Genomic DNA, 18,320 nt, shown 5'->3' with positions numbered 1-18,320 from the left:
TATATAGGATGAGTAGAAATGATGAAAGACGTCTGAGGCTCTTGCTAGAGTTGGGGCAAGTGTTTTCAATTCACCCCAGGTGCTATCTTTATTGGTGAGTAGGAGGATTACCAGGATCACTGACTTGGCAATAGATTTGAGTTACTCTAAAGAAATTCCCTGCCTGCCATTAAGGCTGGGAGAAAACAAGATGCTCTTGGAAGCTTATGACCACAGTTTTAGTAGCAGCTACAGTTTCCTGCTGCCTCCATCGTTACAGTTTAACTTGCTAAGGTTGGTAGGATTAAATGAAAAGATTGCTTCATGCACCTGCTCTGTGAGGGCTGGGTGGATGTGTCAACATAATGGCCCATCTGTCAGTGCTAGGAACTGGACACCCGTGGAGCCCTTTCCCAGCTGCCCTTAAATAACCATTAGCTTTCTGGACTCAGTGCTTCATGCCTGGGGGAAACTCCGGGTGGGAACACCAGCCCTAGCTCCATCCCACAACCCTGGCTCCTCCCTGTGTGAGCTGTCAGAGGGAGTCAGAAAGTAAGTATATGTGGACTTGCTCCAAAGATTCATAAATCTGACTCTTCCCTTTTGTTAGAAATAGGCTGGCCTCATCGTCAGCTCAATTGTGGTTGACCTGTCCCAGGTGAACAGTCAGATCAAGTAAGGGGCTGTTTTAAATAAACCATTTTTATGTGATTAGCTCAAGAATCTCAGGGGACAGTCACAGTAGGGTAGGTGCTTACTCTGTTGACTCAAGGATATTCTTGTCATGAATTCTAGCTCTCTGACTCATCTCAGCAGGCCAAGATAGCTTCTGTTTGAATAATATGAAAGTGGTGAAAAAATACCTCCTAGAGGTGTGGAAGGAGAAAATAACTCCTGTTAAAATTGGATACCCCCTTTTCTTATTTGCCAGTGACTTTTTAAAATTCTAAATGTTTCCTCAGAAGGCCATACAGAAGAATAAGACACCAACTAAATGATCTGATTCAGGGCATCTGGGGATAAGAGTGTGGCTGGCAAAATCCAAGGGGCCGTTCTTCAGGACAGCAGATGCCTCACTTCCTTTCTCTAAGAGGAATACTTTACACTGGGATCTGAGAAGAATCCCAAATGTATTTATGTTGTTACTTGGACTACAGCCCTTATTTTGTGTTTGTTCTTACTTTAAAAAATGTTTGGAGCTGGTGTATGTCATATACTCTTCTTTTAAACTGGATTACAGTCTGAGCCACTGTTATTACTTTCGCCAAGTGTTGGTTCAGAAGGAAAAACTTGTTATTATCTTTGTGGGGAGGTTCTCTTTCCTCCATTGTCCGCCACTGCCGGTTGCCATCTGCCCTGCCTGCCCACATTCCCACCTGCTCCTCTTCCCCTCTCTCTCTGGCAGCCACTCTTTAGTACATTTTGGATCTGAAGTTAGAGAAGTCAGTCTACTTTTATTACATCAGAAATCAACTGACTGCTAACCTGCTGCTTATCTGCGTTGACTGAAACATAGAAGAATTATTTTCCCTCTGTTTAGGTGAGGGTTTAAAAGTTGTAGTAGCTGCTACTAGAGGGGAAGGTTTGAAAAAAGCAAGTCTTTGTGGCCTGGGCCTGAGGATGTAATTAATGGCTTGTGAACCTTATTGTCTGCTTTTAAGTAGCCAGTCAGTTTAACATAATAAGGGATAGGTTTAGGGTGACAGTGGAATTGGGCTTATCATTCACCCAATTCATTAAAAAAAATAAATATATATATATTTGTATTGATTTCAAAGGAAGGCAGAGAGAGAGAGAGAGAGAGATAAAAACACCCATAATGAGAATCATTGATCCACTCTGGGGATCAATCCCACAACCCAGGCATGTGCCTTGACCGGTTCATAGGTCTATGCTCAACCACTGAGCTACCCCCAATTCATTTGAATTTGACCACAGGACAGGTGTCCCTAGTGTCCTTATCTGGGCTAATACTTACGTGAGGCAATAGAGGGCAGTGTAACTAACTTTTCACTACCATGAATGAGTCTTCTCAGATACAGACCCTTTCCACGAAAGGTTTAAAGATGGCTGAAGGAGAAGCTGGAAGAAAAGTTGTTTCACTTGATATTTTATCCAGCTTGTGTCCTCCTCTGACAAGGGACAGGTAGCAAAGCATGCTACTCCCAGAGGCCAGTGAAAGTTCGATTATCAAAGCTGTGAAACTGCCATTTATTGAACACTATGTGCTAGGCACTGTGCTGTTTTTTGATTGTTTTTTTAAATTTAAATTAATTTTCATTGTTAAAATTATCAATGCACGGAGTTCTACAAAACTTATTACAAAAAATACCAGTCACCTCCCTGCCTCCCAACCTCCGGTATTTGTTCCCCAGAGGTAGTAGGCTCAATGTTTGATTTGCGTTACTTCATTTAGTCCTCACAACAGTGCCACGATATAGGTCCTGTTATTAGCCCTACTCTACAGTTCTGAGACTTGGGGTACGCAGATCCCCTGAATTGCCCAAGGTCACGTAGTTAGAGTGTTGAAACCAGGATATGAACAAAAGCAAAAGCAGTTGTCTTTCACTCTCAAGGCTGCTCTCCTAACAGTGCACTCCATTGCTTCCCAATACAGTGTTCGTGCACACATTTTTATCAGCTGAGCCAACAGTTGTGGGCTAGGGAGGACATGCTTTTTGTAGTATACTGCTACATTTCAAACGAGGAGCAAGCCCATTATTGACAAGCTATTATTTGACTTCTCTATACTAATCCCCCTCTCCCTATAAGGTCAGTGGGAGCTACAGAAATCAGCCTTTATTGCTAGCCAACAAGGAAGGGAAAAGATTCCCTAGAACCTCCCAAGTCATTTGGGTTTAGGTTTTTGTTGAGATTGAAATTTCCGCCAGCTACTCTTGTGACAGCAACACCTATACCTCTTGCAGTCACAAGACCTATTTATATTCCTTGATCGTTGCAAAAAGATAGTCTCTGGATATTTTTCTGGAACAAATGTAAAATCTCCCTTGAATATACTTAGCATTTCAGAACTAGAACATAGGAAGGGATTACCTTACTCCCTTTAAAGTTAGATTTTATTTCTATAAAGGCTCTCTGGAAAAAGACTATTTTATTATAGAAAAAAGGGACAGCCAGTACAAGACCTGAAGTGGAAGTTTACCTGGTTTGTTCAAGGAGCAGAATGAGTGAGGAGGAGAGTAGAGGGAGATGAAGTTAGAGAACAGAAACCAGGTTATGGAGGGCTTTGTGGCCCCTTGAAAAGCTTTGAGCTTTTGTTCTGAGGGACAGGAACATGAAAGGTGAGAGGAGAGGTGATGTGGTCTGTCCTAAGGTTGTAAAAGGATCACTCTGGCTCTCGTGTGGAGAATGTAGGGCAAGCATAGAAGCATAGAAGCAGAGGACAGTAGAGAAGATAGCACAATCATTCAGGGTATGTGGGGGAGTAGTTTAGACCAGAGTGGTGGCGGTGGAGGTAGAAGGTCTGAGTCTGGATCCAGTTTATAGCCAACAGGATTTGCTAGTAGTTTGGAATGGGGGACGTAAGAGAGGGTAAAGGATGACACCAAGGTTTTTGGTCTGAGCAACTAAAATTTAGGATGAAATGGCCATCAGTGGAGAAGGAAAGGCTGGGGTAGAGGTGGAGAGTGATCGGAAGTTCCATTTTGGGCACGTGGACAGTTTCTCTAAACATCCAAATAGAGGTGTCAAGTGGGCTGTTGTATATCCAAGTTGGGTATAGAATTTAGGAGAGAGGTCTGGGTGGAGGTTAAATTTGAGAGTCATATTGTATGGATGGCATCTAATGTGGTGAGACTGGCTGTAGTCCACTGAGTGCCAAGTGTAGAGCAAAAGAGTCTTAGGGTGGGGGGGTGTTATGCATTATAAGATGTTTAGCAATATCTCTGGCCTTTACCTCCCCAACTTTGAGTTTAAGTACCGAAAATGTCTTTAGACATTGCCAAATGTTCCTTGGGCAGAGGTGGGGGTGAAGGGATGGGGGGAGTCGCTCTGCCAGGGGACCACTGGTTGAGATAGTGAAGAGGTCCAAGGACTGATGTAATAATACTGTGTCTGATGTGTAAACAAACCACTTCAGGTTATCCAAGCCACCTTTTTTTTTCCTAATTTTTTTTTATTGATTATGGTATCACGTAATTATCCTCATCCCCCCATTCCCATCCCAAAGCCCTCCCCACATATGCCCCCACCCCCCTGTTGTCCGTGACCATTGGTTAGGCTTATATGCATGCATGCATGCATGCAAGTTCTTTGGTTGATCTCTCCCCCTACCTTCCCTCTGAGGTTTGACAGTCTGATCGATGTTTCCCTGTCTCCGGGTCTGTTTTTGTTCATCAGTTTATGTTGTTCATTATTCCCCCAAGATGCATGAGATCATCTGATACAAGAAATACACTTATAAGAACCGAAAATGAGACAAGCCATAATGGTTATGGTGAGAGGCAGATGAATCAGTCTGTACTGAGTTTCTTTCTGAGCCAAAAGTTCTTTTGAGTCCCAATTTCTATGTCAAACAGTTCCTTATGTGTACCTGTCAGCAATATTTCAGTTCTGGATGGTGGACAAATGGTGGTGATGCAGGTCCGATGGTCTCTGGTTTGGTTTTGGGCATCTTTCAGCAACACGCAGCTGCTGTCTGCCGGTATGGCGAGGCGTCGTCAGCGTCTTCCATCTCTGGACTGTTTCTCTTCTGTCTTCATGGCTGGAGCAGTCCTGTCAGTTCCTCTCTGTTGCAGGAATCCACATGGTCTTGGAGTTGTTTTTTGAAAATATACAAACATATTCTTGACCAAAAGTTAATAAAGGAATATTTTCTATAAATTTGACTTGGGATCTTTTTTCATTTTTTTGCCCAAATGATTTTCCTCTGGCTTGTTTTGACACCATGTGTGTTTTTCATGAGTGTCTTGCTATTAGCATTACAAATGAAAGTTAATTTCCTAAAGTAAGAATTTTCTAGATGTAATTTACTTACAGGATATTTTTTCTTACATGATATTCTTCTATCACCCCCCTTTTAAAATTTAAATGTTAGGAGCTTTTGGAAATTTTATAATGTAGTCTCGATAGCTTTTACATTTTAATTTTTTTGCGCTAAAATATGACTGCTTTAGTTTCATTACACGTTACACAATTTTACCATGAGATGAACTGCCAATAAAAATTTTTGTTAACACTTTAGAAACAGCTTTTTGTATAGTACAATCAATTTTTCTAGAATATTCGCTTATTTCAATTAGCCAATTTAAATTATTGTGAAAACTTGACTACTAATTTACTGTCAAACTCCATAGTCTAACAATAATCTTATTTTATTAGTGGAAAGGATTATTTGCCTTCTTGAGTAGGCCCTGAGCATTCCTGTTACTAGGCTGGATTTGGAGATCAAAATCCCACTTCCCCACACGATGGGTACAAGACATCTCAAACAAGTTTTGTTGCAGTGAGAGGGCCGCTGCTGTCAGCCAAGTCTCTGTCTGTTTACCTGGGTCCCGATTTGAGCTGGGCATGGGGGCAGAAGATCTCCTTCAGAAGGGGTGAAGGTTCAGGCCCCTGTAAAGCTCGGGGGGGAGAGGGGTGTAAGGGTCTGTGCCCCACCTCTGTTGACTCCCAAGTTCTCTCCTGATGGCCCCTCTGCGACTGTGCTTGTCTTAGGTTGTTCCTTCCTTGAGGAATATCCAGGCCACCTTTACTGCTTTTATTCTTAATTCACCACACTCTTGTGAGTTTTATAGTTACACTGTTTATTTGACAAACTAATCAGGAAGTTGTAAGTGATTTGCTCTCATACACAGAGCAAATTGGGGGTCAAATTGGGGGTGGGCCATGGGCTAGAACCCGGGAACCCAGGTTGAGTCTAATGTTCTTCTAGACCACACTGTGATGAGGTTTGCTGGCAGAAGCAGTCTGTTGGCTGTTCTCTAAAGGTAGTTTATATACTGGTGTCAGGATGTAGAGATCTCCTTGTTCCGTCTTCAGGAGCTACAGACGACTTTGTGACCGAGGGGGAAACCATGCCAAGCAATCGAAGAACCTGCATCCCACCCCCATCCCTGCCTCAGGTTTGCTGGCAGATTAGCACATTCTGTACCAAAAGGGGTTTGCCAGGAGCCTTTGATTTAGTGATATTTCGATGAATCCCTTTTGAAAACCCTGAGGAGCCAGTAAGCCCTGCCAGCCTTGCCGATGTTTGAACTGGCATGGGTCATGTGTACATTAAAAATAAGCAAACACTGTGAGCCTTAGAAAATGTCTTTTATTGTTTGTAACATTACTATCTAACTGAGAATAAAAACTATCTCCAGGAACTCTCCCTTTGTACCTCAACAGCTTCAGAGCTGCTTGGCTCCCTTTTATTTGATTTGGGGCTCAGCGTTATTTTACGCTGATGTGATGCTGAGCAGTCTGAGAGCTGAACCAGAGCTCGTGTTCCCAAGGTTGCCAGAATATTTTATTTTAATTGTAATGATACAATCTCTTCCTTATACTCTGAATTTAGCATTTTATTTTCTGGTGGAAGTTCTCAAAGTAGGACTAGCAAAATTACACGTTCAAAGAGATAAGTGTAACTCACAAGTGTGACAATTTATCTTCTGGCCTAGATGCTCCGGTTTCAAATGACTTGTCCTCAGCTGAGTCTGCTGTAACTGCATTTCTGGCAGGACCAGATGCAGAAGGGAAGGTTACAAGCTTGTCTACGGCAGAGGGAATATGTGGGCTTCCTTTAGCTCAGCTAAAAGTGAGATCCCTTCCAAAGCTGTGGCATTCACCTGCGGAGGACGATGATCCTGAGTGTTTGTTGTGACTTCACTGCTGAAGAGTCACCGAAGCCCGGCCAGCGGGGCTCAGTGGTTGAGCGTCGACCTATGAACAGGAGGTCATGGCTCAATTCCCGGTCAGGGCATATACCTGGGTTGTGGGCTTCATCCCCAGTGTGGGGCATGCAGGAGGTAGCTAATCCTGATTCTCTCTCAGCATTGATGTTTTTTTCTCTCTTTCTCCCTCTCTAAAATCAGTAAAAATACATTAGAGAAAAAAAACAAAAAAAAAACAAACACTTTGCTTTACACAGAGATAGCTTCAATATTATTAGTTGATTGTTGAGGCCTCCTAGATGCTTAGCTGGTGCTAATCCTTTTCTTCAAAGAAATTGCTTTCTGGCCACAAAGACAAGCCTCGCTCGTAGGAAAGAATGAGAGCCAGTAAAGATACAGTATATTGAGTCCCAGTTAACTTTTAAATGCTCATTTGATTTTGGAGGAAGGAGAAAGCAATGAGGTTTGGAGTAGCCAGAAAAATATTACCTTCATATGTGATAGATCTAAGCTGAATTGGAGAAGAGGTATCACATAGCAGTGTTTCCCAAACTTTTGACATATGTGTACCCCTTCTATAATTTTCATAATGGTGAGTACCCCTCGTAAAAAAAAAAAAAAAAAAGATGTATTAGGTGCAGCTAAGCATGGTGCAGTGCATATCCCCACCAAACTCCGGTGCAATGCGTACCCCCACCACTTTTCCCTTACCCCTGGGGGTACGCGTACCACACTTTGGGAAACCCTGACATACAGGAAGGCCCAGAGGCAACCACAGGCAAGGTGTGTTCATGGGACACTGGCCAGCCTGACGTGGTGAGTGAGATGTGCTTAAAGAGGGTGGGGTGAATTTTGGAGGAAGATCTTTGAATGCCAAGCAAAGGAGAGTTTACTTTTAATGTGAAAGGAAGCAGTGCCAACATTGCTTTTGAGCAGAGGAGTGGCAAGATGAAACCAAATATATGACTGAATAGGACCAAGGAAAGACAGTTTATTCTCAGTTAGCCAGCCCCTTGGGCGGTTGGGGGAATGGTGGTGTGAATTCATTGTGAGAGGGATGGGGAAGACAATGGTGCGCGAGGAAAATGTAGCTGACAGAAGGCACCAGGAATCCCAATGGTAATTCCGAGAGGACCGGCAGCCTCACCCTCTGCCTCGGCAGGACTCCCGCAGTGAAACACCAGTGGCCACGGGGCCGAGAGCTTGGATACCTTTCTCTCCTTTTGGGTGTCCTCCCCAGTGAGACTCTTGCCAGTTTTCTTCCTTTTTAGGAATCTCCTCTCTTGGAGGACAGGCCAGGAGAGAGCTCTGTCTGCCAGGACCCCATCTGCGCTAGAATTACAAGTAGCAAGCAGCTTTTCCTGAAGCCTCTCCTGAAAGGGAAAGTCAGACTCAGCAGTGTCCTCCTCCTCCCTGTAGAACTTCAGTGTGTTCTCATTCACCGTTTTTGAGTTTTACTCTTCACAGTCATTTTCATGATTTGTCAGAGGGTAGCTGAAGGCTATAGGAGTTGCCCTTGGCCAGTGGGAGCTGTGGATGGATGGGAAGATGGAGGATGAAGGAAGGAAGGAAGGAAGACTGAAGGATGCATGATGTTAGAGGGAGAATGGATGGATGGATAGATAAGAAGGTCCCCAACAGGGCTGTAGAAGTTCGTTAAGAGCAACAGAAAAACTGTGTTACAGCATTAAGTGTAAAAAATGACTTTTCCCCCCCACTGAGCTTTTAAAAAAATCAATTCAGCATGCTTATAACTGAATCAAGCTTCTTAAACACAGTTTTGGCACAACCAAAAGGTTTTGAACTGATCTGCCCACCATCAGACCTCATGCTTAAAAGTAGGTTTATTTTATTCTCTTTGGCTGGTTCTCACAATCATTCTCTGCCAGTGCATAAAAACGTATGTTTGAAGCTTTAAGGACTGTCACATGAAGGGGCATGAGCATCAGGTTAAAGCATCTACAGAAGTTCCCATCATGTTGGCGTGGCACCGCTGTCCCACTAGAAGCCTCCTCAGGCTGTTGGCACCCATCAAGGGAAGGGCCTGGTTTGAGTGTTTCTGAGAGAGTCCCGCCCAATACTCCTGTTCAGACTGTTTTATTTCTAATTAACGAGAAGCTAATGAGTCTGATCAAGGCTTAGTCTCTGGCCCTTGCCAACCAAGTGTCCCCCTGGTGAGCAGGGCATCATCAGCCATGTTTGCACTTCAGGATCAGGCTAGAACTTTGTACTAAGCCCTTACCCTTCTGTATTTGTCTGCCATGCACATAAATGATAGAAAAGGAGCTGTAGATGTGGGACTGGCCCAGGAAATGAGGCCCTCCTGGTATTACCAGTGCTGCCCTCAGTATGCACTGGAGAGCTTGTTAACCTGTGTGAACCTTTTTATTTATTTAAATCAAATCACAAATAAAAGGAAAATAAAGACAGATATGTGAAAGTTTTGTGTTGCAGTACTTTCTCTAAACAAGCTTTCAGAGAAAAAGAGCAACCCAGAAAGTCCTCATGAGGCATCCTTGTTTCCGGAGCAATTTCAGCTTTCCTTTTTGGCCTGCAAGGTTAAAAACAGAGGTGGCTCACTACTGCAAAACATTTCAGTTCATTCATTTTTTTTACTTGCTCTTCAATAACACTATACTTCCTACTGTTGAAAATGGATGAATAAATGTTTTTAAAAATTCTAACTGAAATAGAACTAGTTTCCAGTTTTTTAGTACTTTAATATACACTTAATGCTTTCCATCTGTGACAATTTTTTGTATTCCTTTTTGAAAAGTTATTTTGATTTCTGCAAAATTTTAGCAAGATCTTTAAGATATTATAGGTGCACACTCATGTAAGATCAGTGGCAACCAAATCACTGCTTGGAGTGACCCTGCTCTTCCATGGGGTTGCTGTAAACCACTGTGAAATACACATCAGAGTTATTTTTTAGATTTGTTTTTTGAAAACAAGATCGTAGGTACTGGCTCTTAAGTTTTCCTTTCAGTAGATTGTGGTAAATGAGACTAAGCTTTTCTATTCCTATAAATGTTCTCTCTTTTTTGTGTGTGTGTTGTTGAGAGAGAGCGAGAGAGAGACAGAGAGACAGAGAGAGAGAGAGAGAGAGAGGGAGAGAGGGAGATCGGTTGCCTCCCATATGGGCCTTAATCAGGGATTGAACTGCAACCTAGTTATGTGTCCTGACTGGGAATCAAACCATGACCCTTTGGGATGATGCTTCAACTAACTGGGCAACACTGGCCATGGCGATATACATTGAGTGGCCAGATAATTATGATCTCTGAACACATAATAATCTGGACACTCAGTGTGTTTGTGTGTGTGTGTGTGTGTGTGTGTGTGTGTGTAGGCCCAGTGCATGAATTCATGCATGGGTGGGGTCTGGCCTGCCTGTTGGTCGAACTCCTGGTAGAGGGGACAATTTGCATATTAGCCTTTTATTATATAGGACATACACTGAGTGGCCAGATTATTATGTGTTCAGAGATCATAATAATCTGGCCACTCAGTGTAAATGTTCTTTTTAAAAAATGTTTTTTTTAGAATTAGCCAAGTATAGCTTGCCCAAGTTACTCCATTGTGGAAGTGCAGTTCAGGACCTGGCCCACCTACTGTAATCTTTCACCCAGATAGAGGCTTCTGCTCTTAGCTGCTGAGGATGGAGCTCTGGTGCTCTAAGAGGGCTCGCCTGTCCTGTAGCCAAGGGAAGGTCAGGCCCCAGGGCTCAGAGCTGTAACAGGTGTTGATGGAAAACTTAAAGAAGGTTGAGGTAAACAGGCAACACCTCAGTCCCTGTGGACATAAAGGCTGTCTCTCCTTCCCCAGAAGCACTTTGTTGTCCCCTGACAGATGTGAGGCTGCCCCAAGAAATGGAGCTTTAGAAAACCATTTCTGAGGAAGTTGGGTAGGTACTGGGGAATTGGCCCTCAGACCTGGAGTCAGGTAAAGCAATTCTTTTCCGCGTCTTATTGTTCCTCCCCTTTGGCCCACATCAGTCCAGCCTTGCTGTAGTGCTGTGTCTGTGGGGAGAAGTGGTTCCTCAGAGAGGACGCTGGCCTTCTGTGTCAAACTCACTGTTTTGTAATCTGATGGCCTCAGTTTTGGCTTGAGTCGGAGTTTAATTCAGGGCTCAATAGTACCATCTAATATGTCTGTTTTCCTTATTCGTGGTGGTGTAACTGTGACAGGAAAGATGTTGGTGATGCCAGGTTAGTTAAAATATTTGGTATTCGCTTTTCCTACAGATAAAAGTAGAATCGCTAGGCCCCAGAAGAGAGTGAACATTATCTGTATTGCCAAACCCTGCTTTTAGGCTGGGATTGTGAGCCCTGAGAACCTGTTACACCGGGTCTGGAACTTCAAGAGAACCTGAAATGTGGAAGGGCCTCCTGTTTTGAATATACCTCCATCCCACTTGGCCTCCTTGCCATCGGACGCCCTGAACAAGCTGTTCTTGGAATCTCTGCCAGACTTTTCCTTTATAACTGGCGTTGCATTACCTGTGCTCTGTGATCCACTTGTTACACCTATAATCCTGCATGTGGGGAGTCTGGATGACAAAGGGGTTTTGAAATAGAATTGGTTTTCTCTCCCTTTCTTGAAGTGGTGGTAGTTAATTTTGGGGGAAGGAAAATACAGCTTGTTCTCAAGTCACCTTTCTATACCAATTAAACAGTTTCAATATGCCATTCTCTGGGTGAAAGGGAATGAGGTAGCATGTTTCTTTCCAAAAGGCATGGGACCTCGGCCAGTAAATAGAGGACCAACGATAACTACGGAATCTAAGCTAGGCAAATACCACACCGAATGAATGGTCTAAGGGCCAGGGCACTCAAGTGGAAGTCTGAAAATGCCCATGTCTTTATTTCTCTCTGTCAGTAGCACAGGACCTATTTTATTGACCCATAAAATAAGAATGTACGACAGCTCTTTGGCAAAGGAATAATTTCCCTTCTCCAAGCATTTCAGACAAGTTTGAAGGCTAGTTTATAAAGGCCCATGTGAACTGTGAGGAGCTTTGGTCTGGAAAGCAGTTAAATTTAAGGTAAAGGGGGAAGAGATACTTCATAGAAAACAAATGCTGTTTGGTTTGGGGTTTTCTTTCCTCCGTGCCACCCCCCCGCCCTACTCCCCCCAGTACGGAGACCTTTGAGCATTGTATTGGTTTTAATATTACAGGAATCTAAGCCTTTATTGCTTTCCTTGGATTGTTCCGGATGAATGGATGTTGTTGGGAAGAACTGAGAGCAGCTGGTTTTAAGCTTCTTGCCGGCTGTGGTGTGTGTGACCCTCTGACCAGGCCCCACAAAATGGAGGCTGAGAGCCCTTTGCTACCCTGGCCCCACTGAGTTGAGTGGGTAGGTCCATGGCTATTGTACAGCCTTAGCCTACCTGCTAGAGGCCTGATGGGCTTAGGGGCTGGCAACACATGTGACATTTTGGCATTTTTAAACATCACTGCTCTACTTACCAGCTCTGTGCCCTTGATTAAGTTACCACACCTTTCTGAGCTGGAAGATCATACTTGTCAAAACGGACCTTTGTAAGAATGAAAAGAGCAGCACCTGGCACATGGTTGATGCCGTCAGTGTTGGCCAGCCTGTCCTCCGAATGCGACTCAGGCTCTTCTGTTCAGTGATGCTACCAAGCAGCTCTCTAGCTGGTCTTTCGTGGCTTTATGTCAGGGGAGGGATTTAGAAGCAAAAGCAATTTCAATGCTTTTCACTGAGAACACACCACCACATACATGGACATTTGAATCTCATTGTTTTCTATTATTTTTAAATCTCCCCGAGGATACGTTGTTACTGATTTTTGAGAGAGAGAACGAGCGAAACATTGACCAGTTGCTTCCCATACATGCCCTGACCAGGGATCGAACCTGCAATCTTTTGTTGTACGCGACAGTACTCCAGCCAACTGAACCATCCAGCCAGGGCATGCTTCCTATTCTTGGCCGTTTTTGGCTGCTGGTATAAGCATGACCAAAGGGCAGTTTTTCTTGGAATACTGTTTTTCAGCCTCCGGAGCCGAGGCATTTTGTGTCAGCTCCTAGAACCTTAAATGTGGAAAGATTTAGGGAGGAACCTGAGATCCTGGGGGTGGGGATCTTACACAAGGGCAGAACCCAGATGTCTCCTGTTTCTTTTCTTTTTAAAATATTTTTTATTAATTTCAAAGAGAAAAGGAGAGGAGGAGAGAGAGAGAGAGAAACATCAGTGATGAAAGAGAATTATTGACTGGCTGGCTCCTGCACTCCCACACTAGGGATCGAACCTGCAACTACTACGCCATGCTGGCTGGGCTGCTCTCCTCTTTCTACATAACCTGGATCCCACTGCAGTGCAAACTGCAGGACCAGCAAACCCCCTCCAAAGACCCCAGCCTCCCCTGAGACCTGGGCCTGTGACCAGATGGATGGCATAACCCAGACTCCTGTGTCCCCAGGCCTCAGCAGCTACTTAAAAACCTGGGTTTGGAAGGACTAATATTCCTGTGACTTAGAGGGGTCTAACATTAGGTAGTAGTCTGAGAAATACCTCTTCTCGTTCAGTTATTAATTCAGCAAATACTTACTGGGTGCCTGCTAAGGGCCAGGTGGCGTGCTAGGAACATGGCAGCAAAGATCATACGGAAAAGGGATCCTAATCCCTGGCAACCAAGACCTTTATTTCTTTTCAAAAAAACTGCCTTTTTTTTTTTTTTTTTTTTTTTTTTTTTTTTTAAGGCAATCAGGTTTTAAGTGCCCACAGCCCATCAAGCTAATAGCAAATATCATCTCACTGATTCCTGTCCCTCCTCCTTCCTGGACTCGGGCTTCTTAAGTCGTTGTCAAATCAGGAAGCCCCTCTCTGGTCATTGGTTGTGGCTGTGGCTGAGGTGCCTGTTTTCTGCTCCCATTTGGTCCCTTTGGTCCGCGGGCCCTACTGCTTCTGGGCCAGTTTGAAGGTGGTCACCCGTTATCTTTGCCCTCAGGTCTTAGCACTGACCAGGTCTTTCCCAGGAGCACACCAGGGAGGGGCATGGCGTGGAGGAAAGCACAGGTCATCCTGCACCAACTTCATGCGCTGCTTTTGGTGTTGGCACATCTTAACCAAAGGAAAAAGTGAGACTGATGCCTTCTCCACCCAGCCAGGTGGCATAGAAAATGCCTTCGAGAATTTGGATCAGTCCTTGTTATCATGTGGCAAGGGAGAGGCATTATGGGGAGAACAAAGGCCAGACTTGGGTTTGAACCTTGGGTCTACCTTTTGCTACCCATTGACTTTGAGCAAGCCTCTTAGTCTCTCCAGTCATGTGGGTGTAATAGTACTCACCTGGGTTTTGGGATGAGGGTTCAAGAAGATGTGCACAAAGCTGCTAGTACCGGCCTGGTAGTAAGTGCCAGTAAGTAGTTGCTTTTCTGCTGCAGTGTTTTTGTCATTGATAAAAGTTTTGTCATTAGCCTGTAGTAACCTACACGGTAGAAGTTCAGGGGCAGCAAGTGGATCTTTAGCTGAGAGGTTGTGACATTGTCAAGAAAGAAAGAAGGCTTTGTGAACTAGGTAGAGGAAAGGTGAAAGGTGAGGAGTCTCTCCCCGAGGCTTCCCTCTCTGGATGGTGTGATTGAGTGAGAACCCTTAGCACCTTGAAAAGTGCTCATGTTTGGCATGGCAAGGACAGCCCTCAAGACTGGCCTGTGCCTCAGAGTGTCCCTGTGGCTCACTGGGAACTGTGGATTCTTTTACTTGGTTTCGGTTTTCAAATTGTACCTGCTGTGTCTACCGTCACTGACTGTGTTCACTCTCTTCCAGGGGCTCCACGGGCCTTACCCCTTCGGCCAGTCTTAAACGGGTGTCAGCAAGAAGAAAATTAACAAAAGACAGAAGGTCTGACTTTGGTGGGGGGCGGGCAGGGGTTCCTAAGGATTGCAGACCACATCGCACGGACCTCTGGCTCTGACCGTCCATCCCGGAAGAAGAGGAAGAAGCAGAACAGACTAGTTTTGAGTAAACTCAGTGTGCATGTGTGAGTGCTGAATCGCTGGAGTGGTGTTGAGGCTACCAAGAAGAAATCCATGCAGCCACCTTGGGTTTTGTTTATTAGGTGTCAGTCTAACAAGTCATTAGGTCACTCGGGAAGGGGTAAAAAAGCTTAAAACGGGGGAAAAAAGCCATCTTTTTAAACAAAAATTATTTTGCCTACGGACAGGTTGTAGTTTTGAGCACATGTTAATTTTCCCCCTCTTTCCGCACTTTTACTTTTTTAGATAAGGGATAACATACTCTGTAGAATAGTGCTTGCTCTGGGAGCGATTCAGTTCAAGCTGGTGTGGTGTGTTTGGGGCTCTGTGGGCAGTGCTGCAGGAGGGCATCACCTGTGCCACGTGACCCGGGAGTCTAATGGCATCAGCCACTGAGCCATCGCCCTTTCCTCTTTCTCTTTAGTCTTTTGTTGATTTATACCTTTGACATTGTATTCATCAACCCTGTGGCTTGTTATCATCAGAACCTCTCTGAACAACCAAACTTCCCTGTGCGCCCAGAGGAAGCCTTGAGGACGGATCTCGGGTGGCGTAGGAGTTTCTGAGGCGGAGAGGCCCTCTGCACACACTTGTAACAATTCAGACTGCTTTCTCCCAGGTTTCTCCTGGCACAGATGCCATCAGACTTGCTGCTTTTGGGCTTCTTCACCCACTGTGGCTCCCCGTTCATTCTGTGCTGCGTTTATGCATGTGCCACGTGCACACACGGGTGTGGGTGAGCTCACCAGCAAGTATGAAGCGAAGGTCCCATTCTTCCTTGTTGTCACACAACTCCCTTCCCTGTGTTTCCTCTCCGCTGTCTCTGTGGTGTTCTTGCAGCCTGTTCGTGGGGGCTGAGCCTTTGAGGTATGGAAATACAGACACCGGTGGGGAATTGCCACGGGAAGCGCCAGAGTTGCTGTGTGATCTTAGAGACCACATTTTGATGAAAATGAGAGGACCCCCATCCTGAGCAGGATGCCTGGCTGTTGGGAGGTGGTGGGACCGGGCCGCCCAGTCAGAGCAGAATGGCTGGCTGCTCCCTTGGGCAAGTGGCCCCAATGGCATCCTATGGATTGTGAGCAGGTTGAAATGTGGATATCTCCGTGGGAGGCTTGAACCAGGCTAGAACAGCTGTCTGCCAAAGATACAAGAATATGCAAAGTCCCTCTTCTCTTCTCACCCCCTCCTTCCCTCGAGTGTTGGTTGGTTTGATAGCCAGGGGATATGGATCTAGGATCAAGGGTGCGGTTGCCTGCCTATTACCACACCCCAAGAGTGTGAGTCAAGGAAGGAGACCAGGTGATGAGTGGCTGCAAGGGGTCATACAGCCTTGATGTGGGTGAGGGTCTGCCTGCCTGTCTGTCTCTGTCTGGGTGTGTGAGTTCCAAAAATGTGTGTTGTTTGTTCCTCCTCATCCTCTTCTGAGACTGTTTTTTTAAAAGCTTGATTGTGAGAGATAAGCTTGTATGAAATTACCCTTTTGCCTCCCCACATCCCAAAAATTAAAGGTGGGGGGTAGATTTTTGTCCACTGGAGAAGCCCTAAAGGAAAGTGGAGCCAGCCTGCTGAGCAGGGCCTACAGCTGGGGCAGGGCTGGACTGGAGCACCAACTTTTGCACGCGAAGAGTGCCCCATTCCTGAGTGGAGAACCTGTCAGGTGCCCGAGCCAGGGACTCACGATGGCTTTTTGGCTGAGGGCCCTATTGGGCCCAGACTGCCGCTACTGTTGGTGCCAATCTCCTGGGACACTGCCACCCTGGAGCCCACCCATGCCCAGCATTCTCCTCGTTTGATAGCTCTCAAAGCAGCACATCTCCAGCTGCCCCTGGCAGGATCATGGGGGCTTTCCACCCCCGGATTTCCTGGCTTCCTCGTCTGCTACACGCAAGGTGCCCCTTCACCATTTCCCAGGGGGGTCTGCGTGCTGTTACTCATCAGAGGCATCCTGCTCCTCTTGCTTGTAGGCAACCTGACCTGGCAAGGAAACTGTCCCAAACACGCTGGTTTCCCTCCCGAGAACACACATTTCTGTACACATCCTCGCAGAGGGCCCGAACAAGGGCAAGCCGTGGAGGGGGGCAGAGTGTCCACTGCTCCCCAGCAGCAGGGCTGGCAGTGCCATTCATTCGGCCGCCTCCCACTGGTTTGAGGCGGGACAATGCCCAGAGCCCCTCCTCCCTGCATAGCCTCTGCTCCTCTTCACCAAGCAGCAGCTGCCAGTGGGCAGGCCACCAGTGCCGTGCCCACGAGGTGAGACCAACGCCATCCTTAGGGGCCTGAGTCCAGTGTGGGAGGAGAGGGCTCGGGCTTGGGAAGAGCCTTCCTGTGTGCATGGAGTGAGGTGTGTGTGGATGTGTGTGCACGCGTGCATGCTTTTTCTTTTTGTCATGGGGACAGTTGAATTTGGGGCATTTTTTCTACAAGAATCAGACTTCTCTCCCTCTGTAAGGACTGGCTATAAACTTGAAGCCCGTCAAAGGCACTTCCAACCTAGAAAAAAACCTAAGCAAGACAGCTGGTGTGGCCTGAGGGTGGCCAAGGTGCAAAATGGGCATGAGAATAAATACCTCCCCAAATTCATTCTGAGCCCCAGCAGGAGAGGACGGTAGGGTTGACAGGGCTCAGAAAAGCAAGCTGATCCTCAGCCCCACCCTGCCTTGCCTTTCCTTTGTTTCTGTGGGTGAATGCTGGAGCAGCGCTGGCTGCCCTCCACCTGAACAGTGGTGTGTAGTGAGTAAGCTGGGTGGGTGTTTGTAGTGGGCTTCGTGGTGCCTGAGAGGAGATGAAGATGAGGAGGTTTTTCCTTACTGTATAAATGAATATTTGTATGATTAAATTAACACACAAAAAAAGTCCATGTGTGTCAGTGGGTTTTATTGTGCCCTAAAGCCCGCTGTACCTGCTTAGCCCCATGGTGGTTCTCTTTGGCCTCTGGGTCTGTCCCTTTTGCAAGTGGAAAAACCCTGCGGTTCGAAATCTGTTTGGGAGGTCAGTCCTGGGTTATAATTAGACTAGAGGCCCAGTGCACAAATTCATGCACAGATGGGATCCAGCTGACCTGCCCCCATTGGGGTGGGGGTAGGCAATCGGGTGGGGCCGGCCCGGAAGGAGGGGTGCCCCCCCCCCCCAGTCGAACTCCCTGTTGAGGGGCAACTTGCATATTAGGCTTTTATTACATAAGATTAGCTGCCATTCTGGCTCCTAGGACTCCCCGGTCCCATGTGTCTCTTGAGCACCACTCTATCCCAGCTTCCTGGGGTCTCCAGGCTCTCCTTCTGTCAGATTATGGATTAGGGAAGTTTTTGCAGACTGGCCTGGGATCCTGAGAATCAGGTAGGGACCACACTCCAGGCAACTGGCAAACAAGTCTACATATGTATTGAGACAGGCCTATGACCTTGGCCAGGAAATGGGGGGTGGATTACATGGTCGTCAGCATGAAAGAAACTTAATTGGCAAATATGGCAAATGGGGGTTCACTGGACCCATTCCTTCCT

The 18,320-nt window shown here is 45.9% G+C and overlaps 1 protein-coding gene across 2 annotated transcripts in view; it reads left to right on the top strand.

Annotated features, from left to right (window-relative positions):
- The window catches only part of ILRUN (inflammation and lipid regulator with UBA-like and NBR1-like domains), an 86,968-nt gene extending 69,530 nt beyond the window's left edge, over positions 1-17,438 (top strand). For both annotated transcript variants that reach the window (XM_084890001.1, XM_084890002.1), the window contains exon 5: positions 14,612-17,438. In XM_084890001.1, the coding sequence (XP_084746127.1) occupies positions 14,612-14,647 (36 nt within the window). In that variant the 3' untranslated portion in view covers positions 14,648-17,438. The remainder of the gene's footprint in view (positions 1-14,611) is intronic.
- The last annotated feature ends 882 nt before the right edge of the window (positions 17,439-18,320 follow it).

The sequence above is a fragment of the Pipistrellus hanaki genome, assembly GCF_964339955.1.
Source record: "Pipistrellus hanaki genome assembly, chromosome: 7".
Taxonomy (NCBI): domain Eukaryota; kingdom Metazoa; phylum Chordata; class Mammalia; order Chiroptera; family Vespertilionidae; genus Pipistrellus; species Pipistrellus hanaki.
The sequence above is the reverse complement of the archived record's forward strand: the minus strand, read 5'-3'. Positions and strand labels throughout refer to the sequence as shown.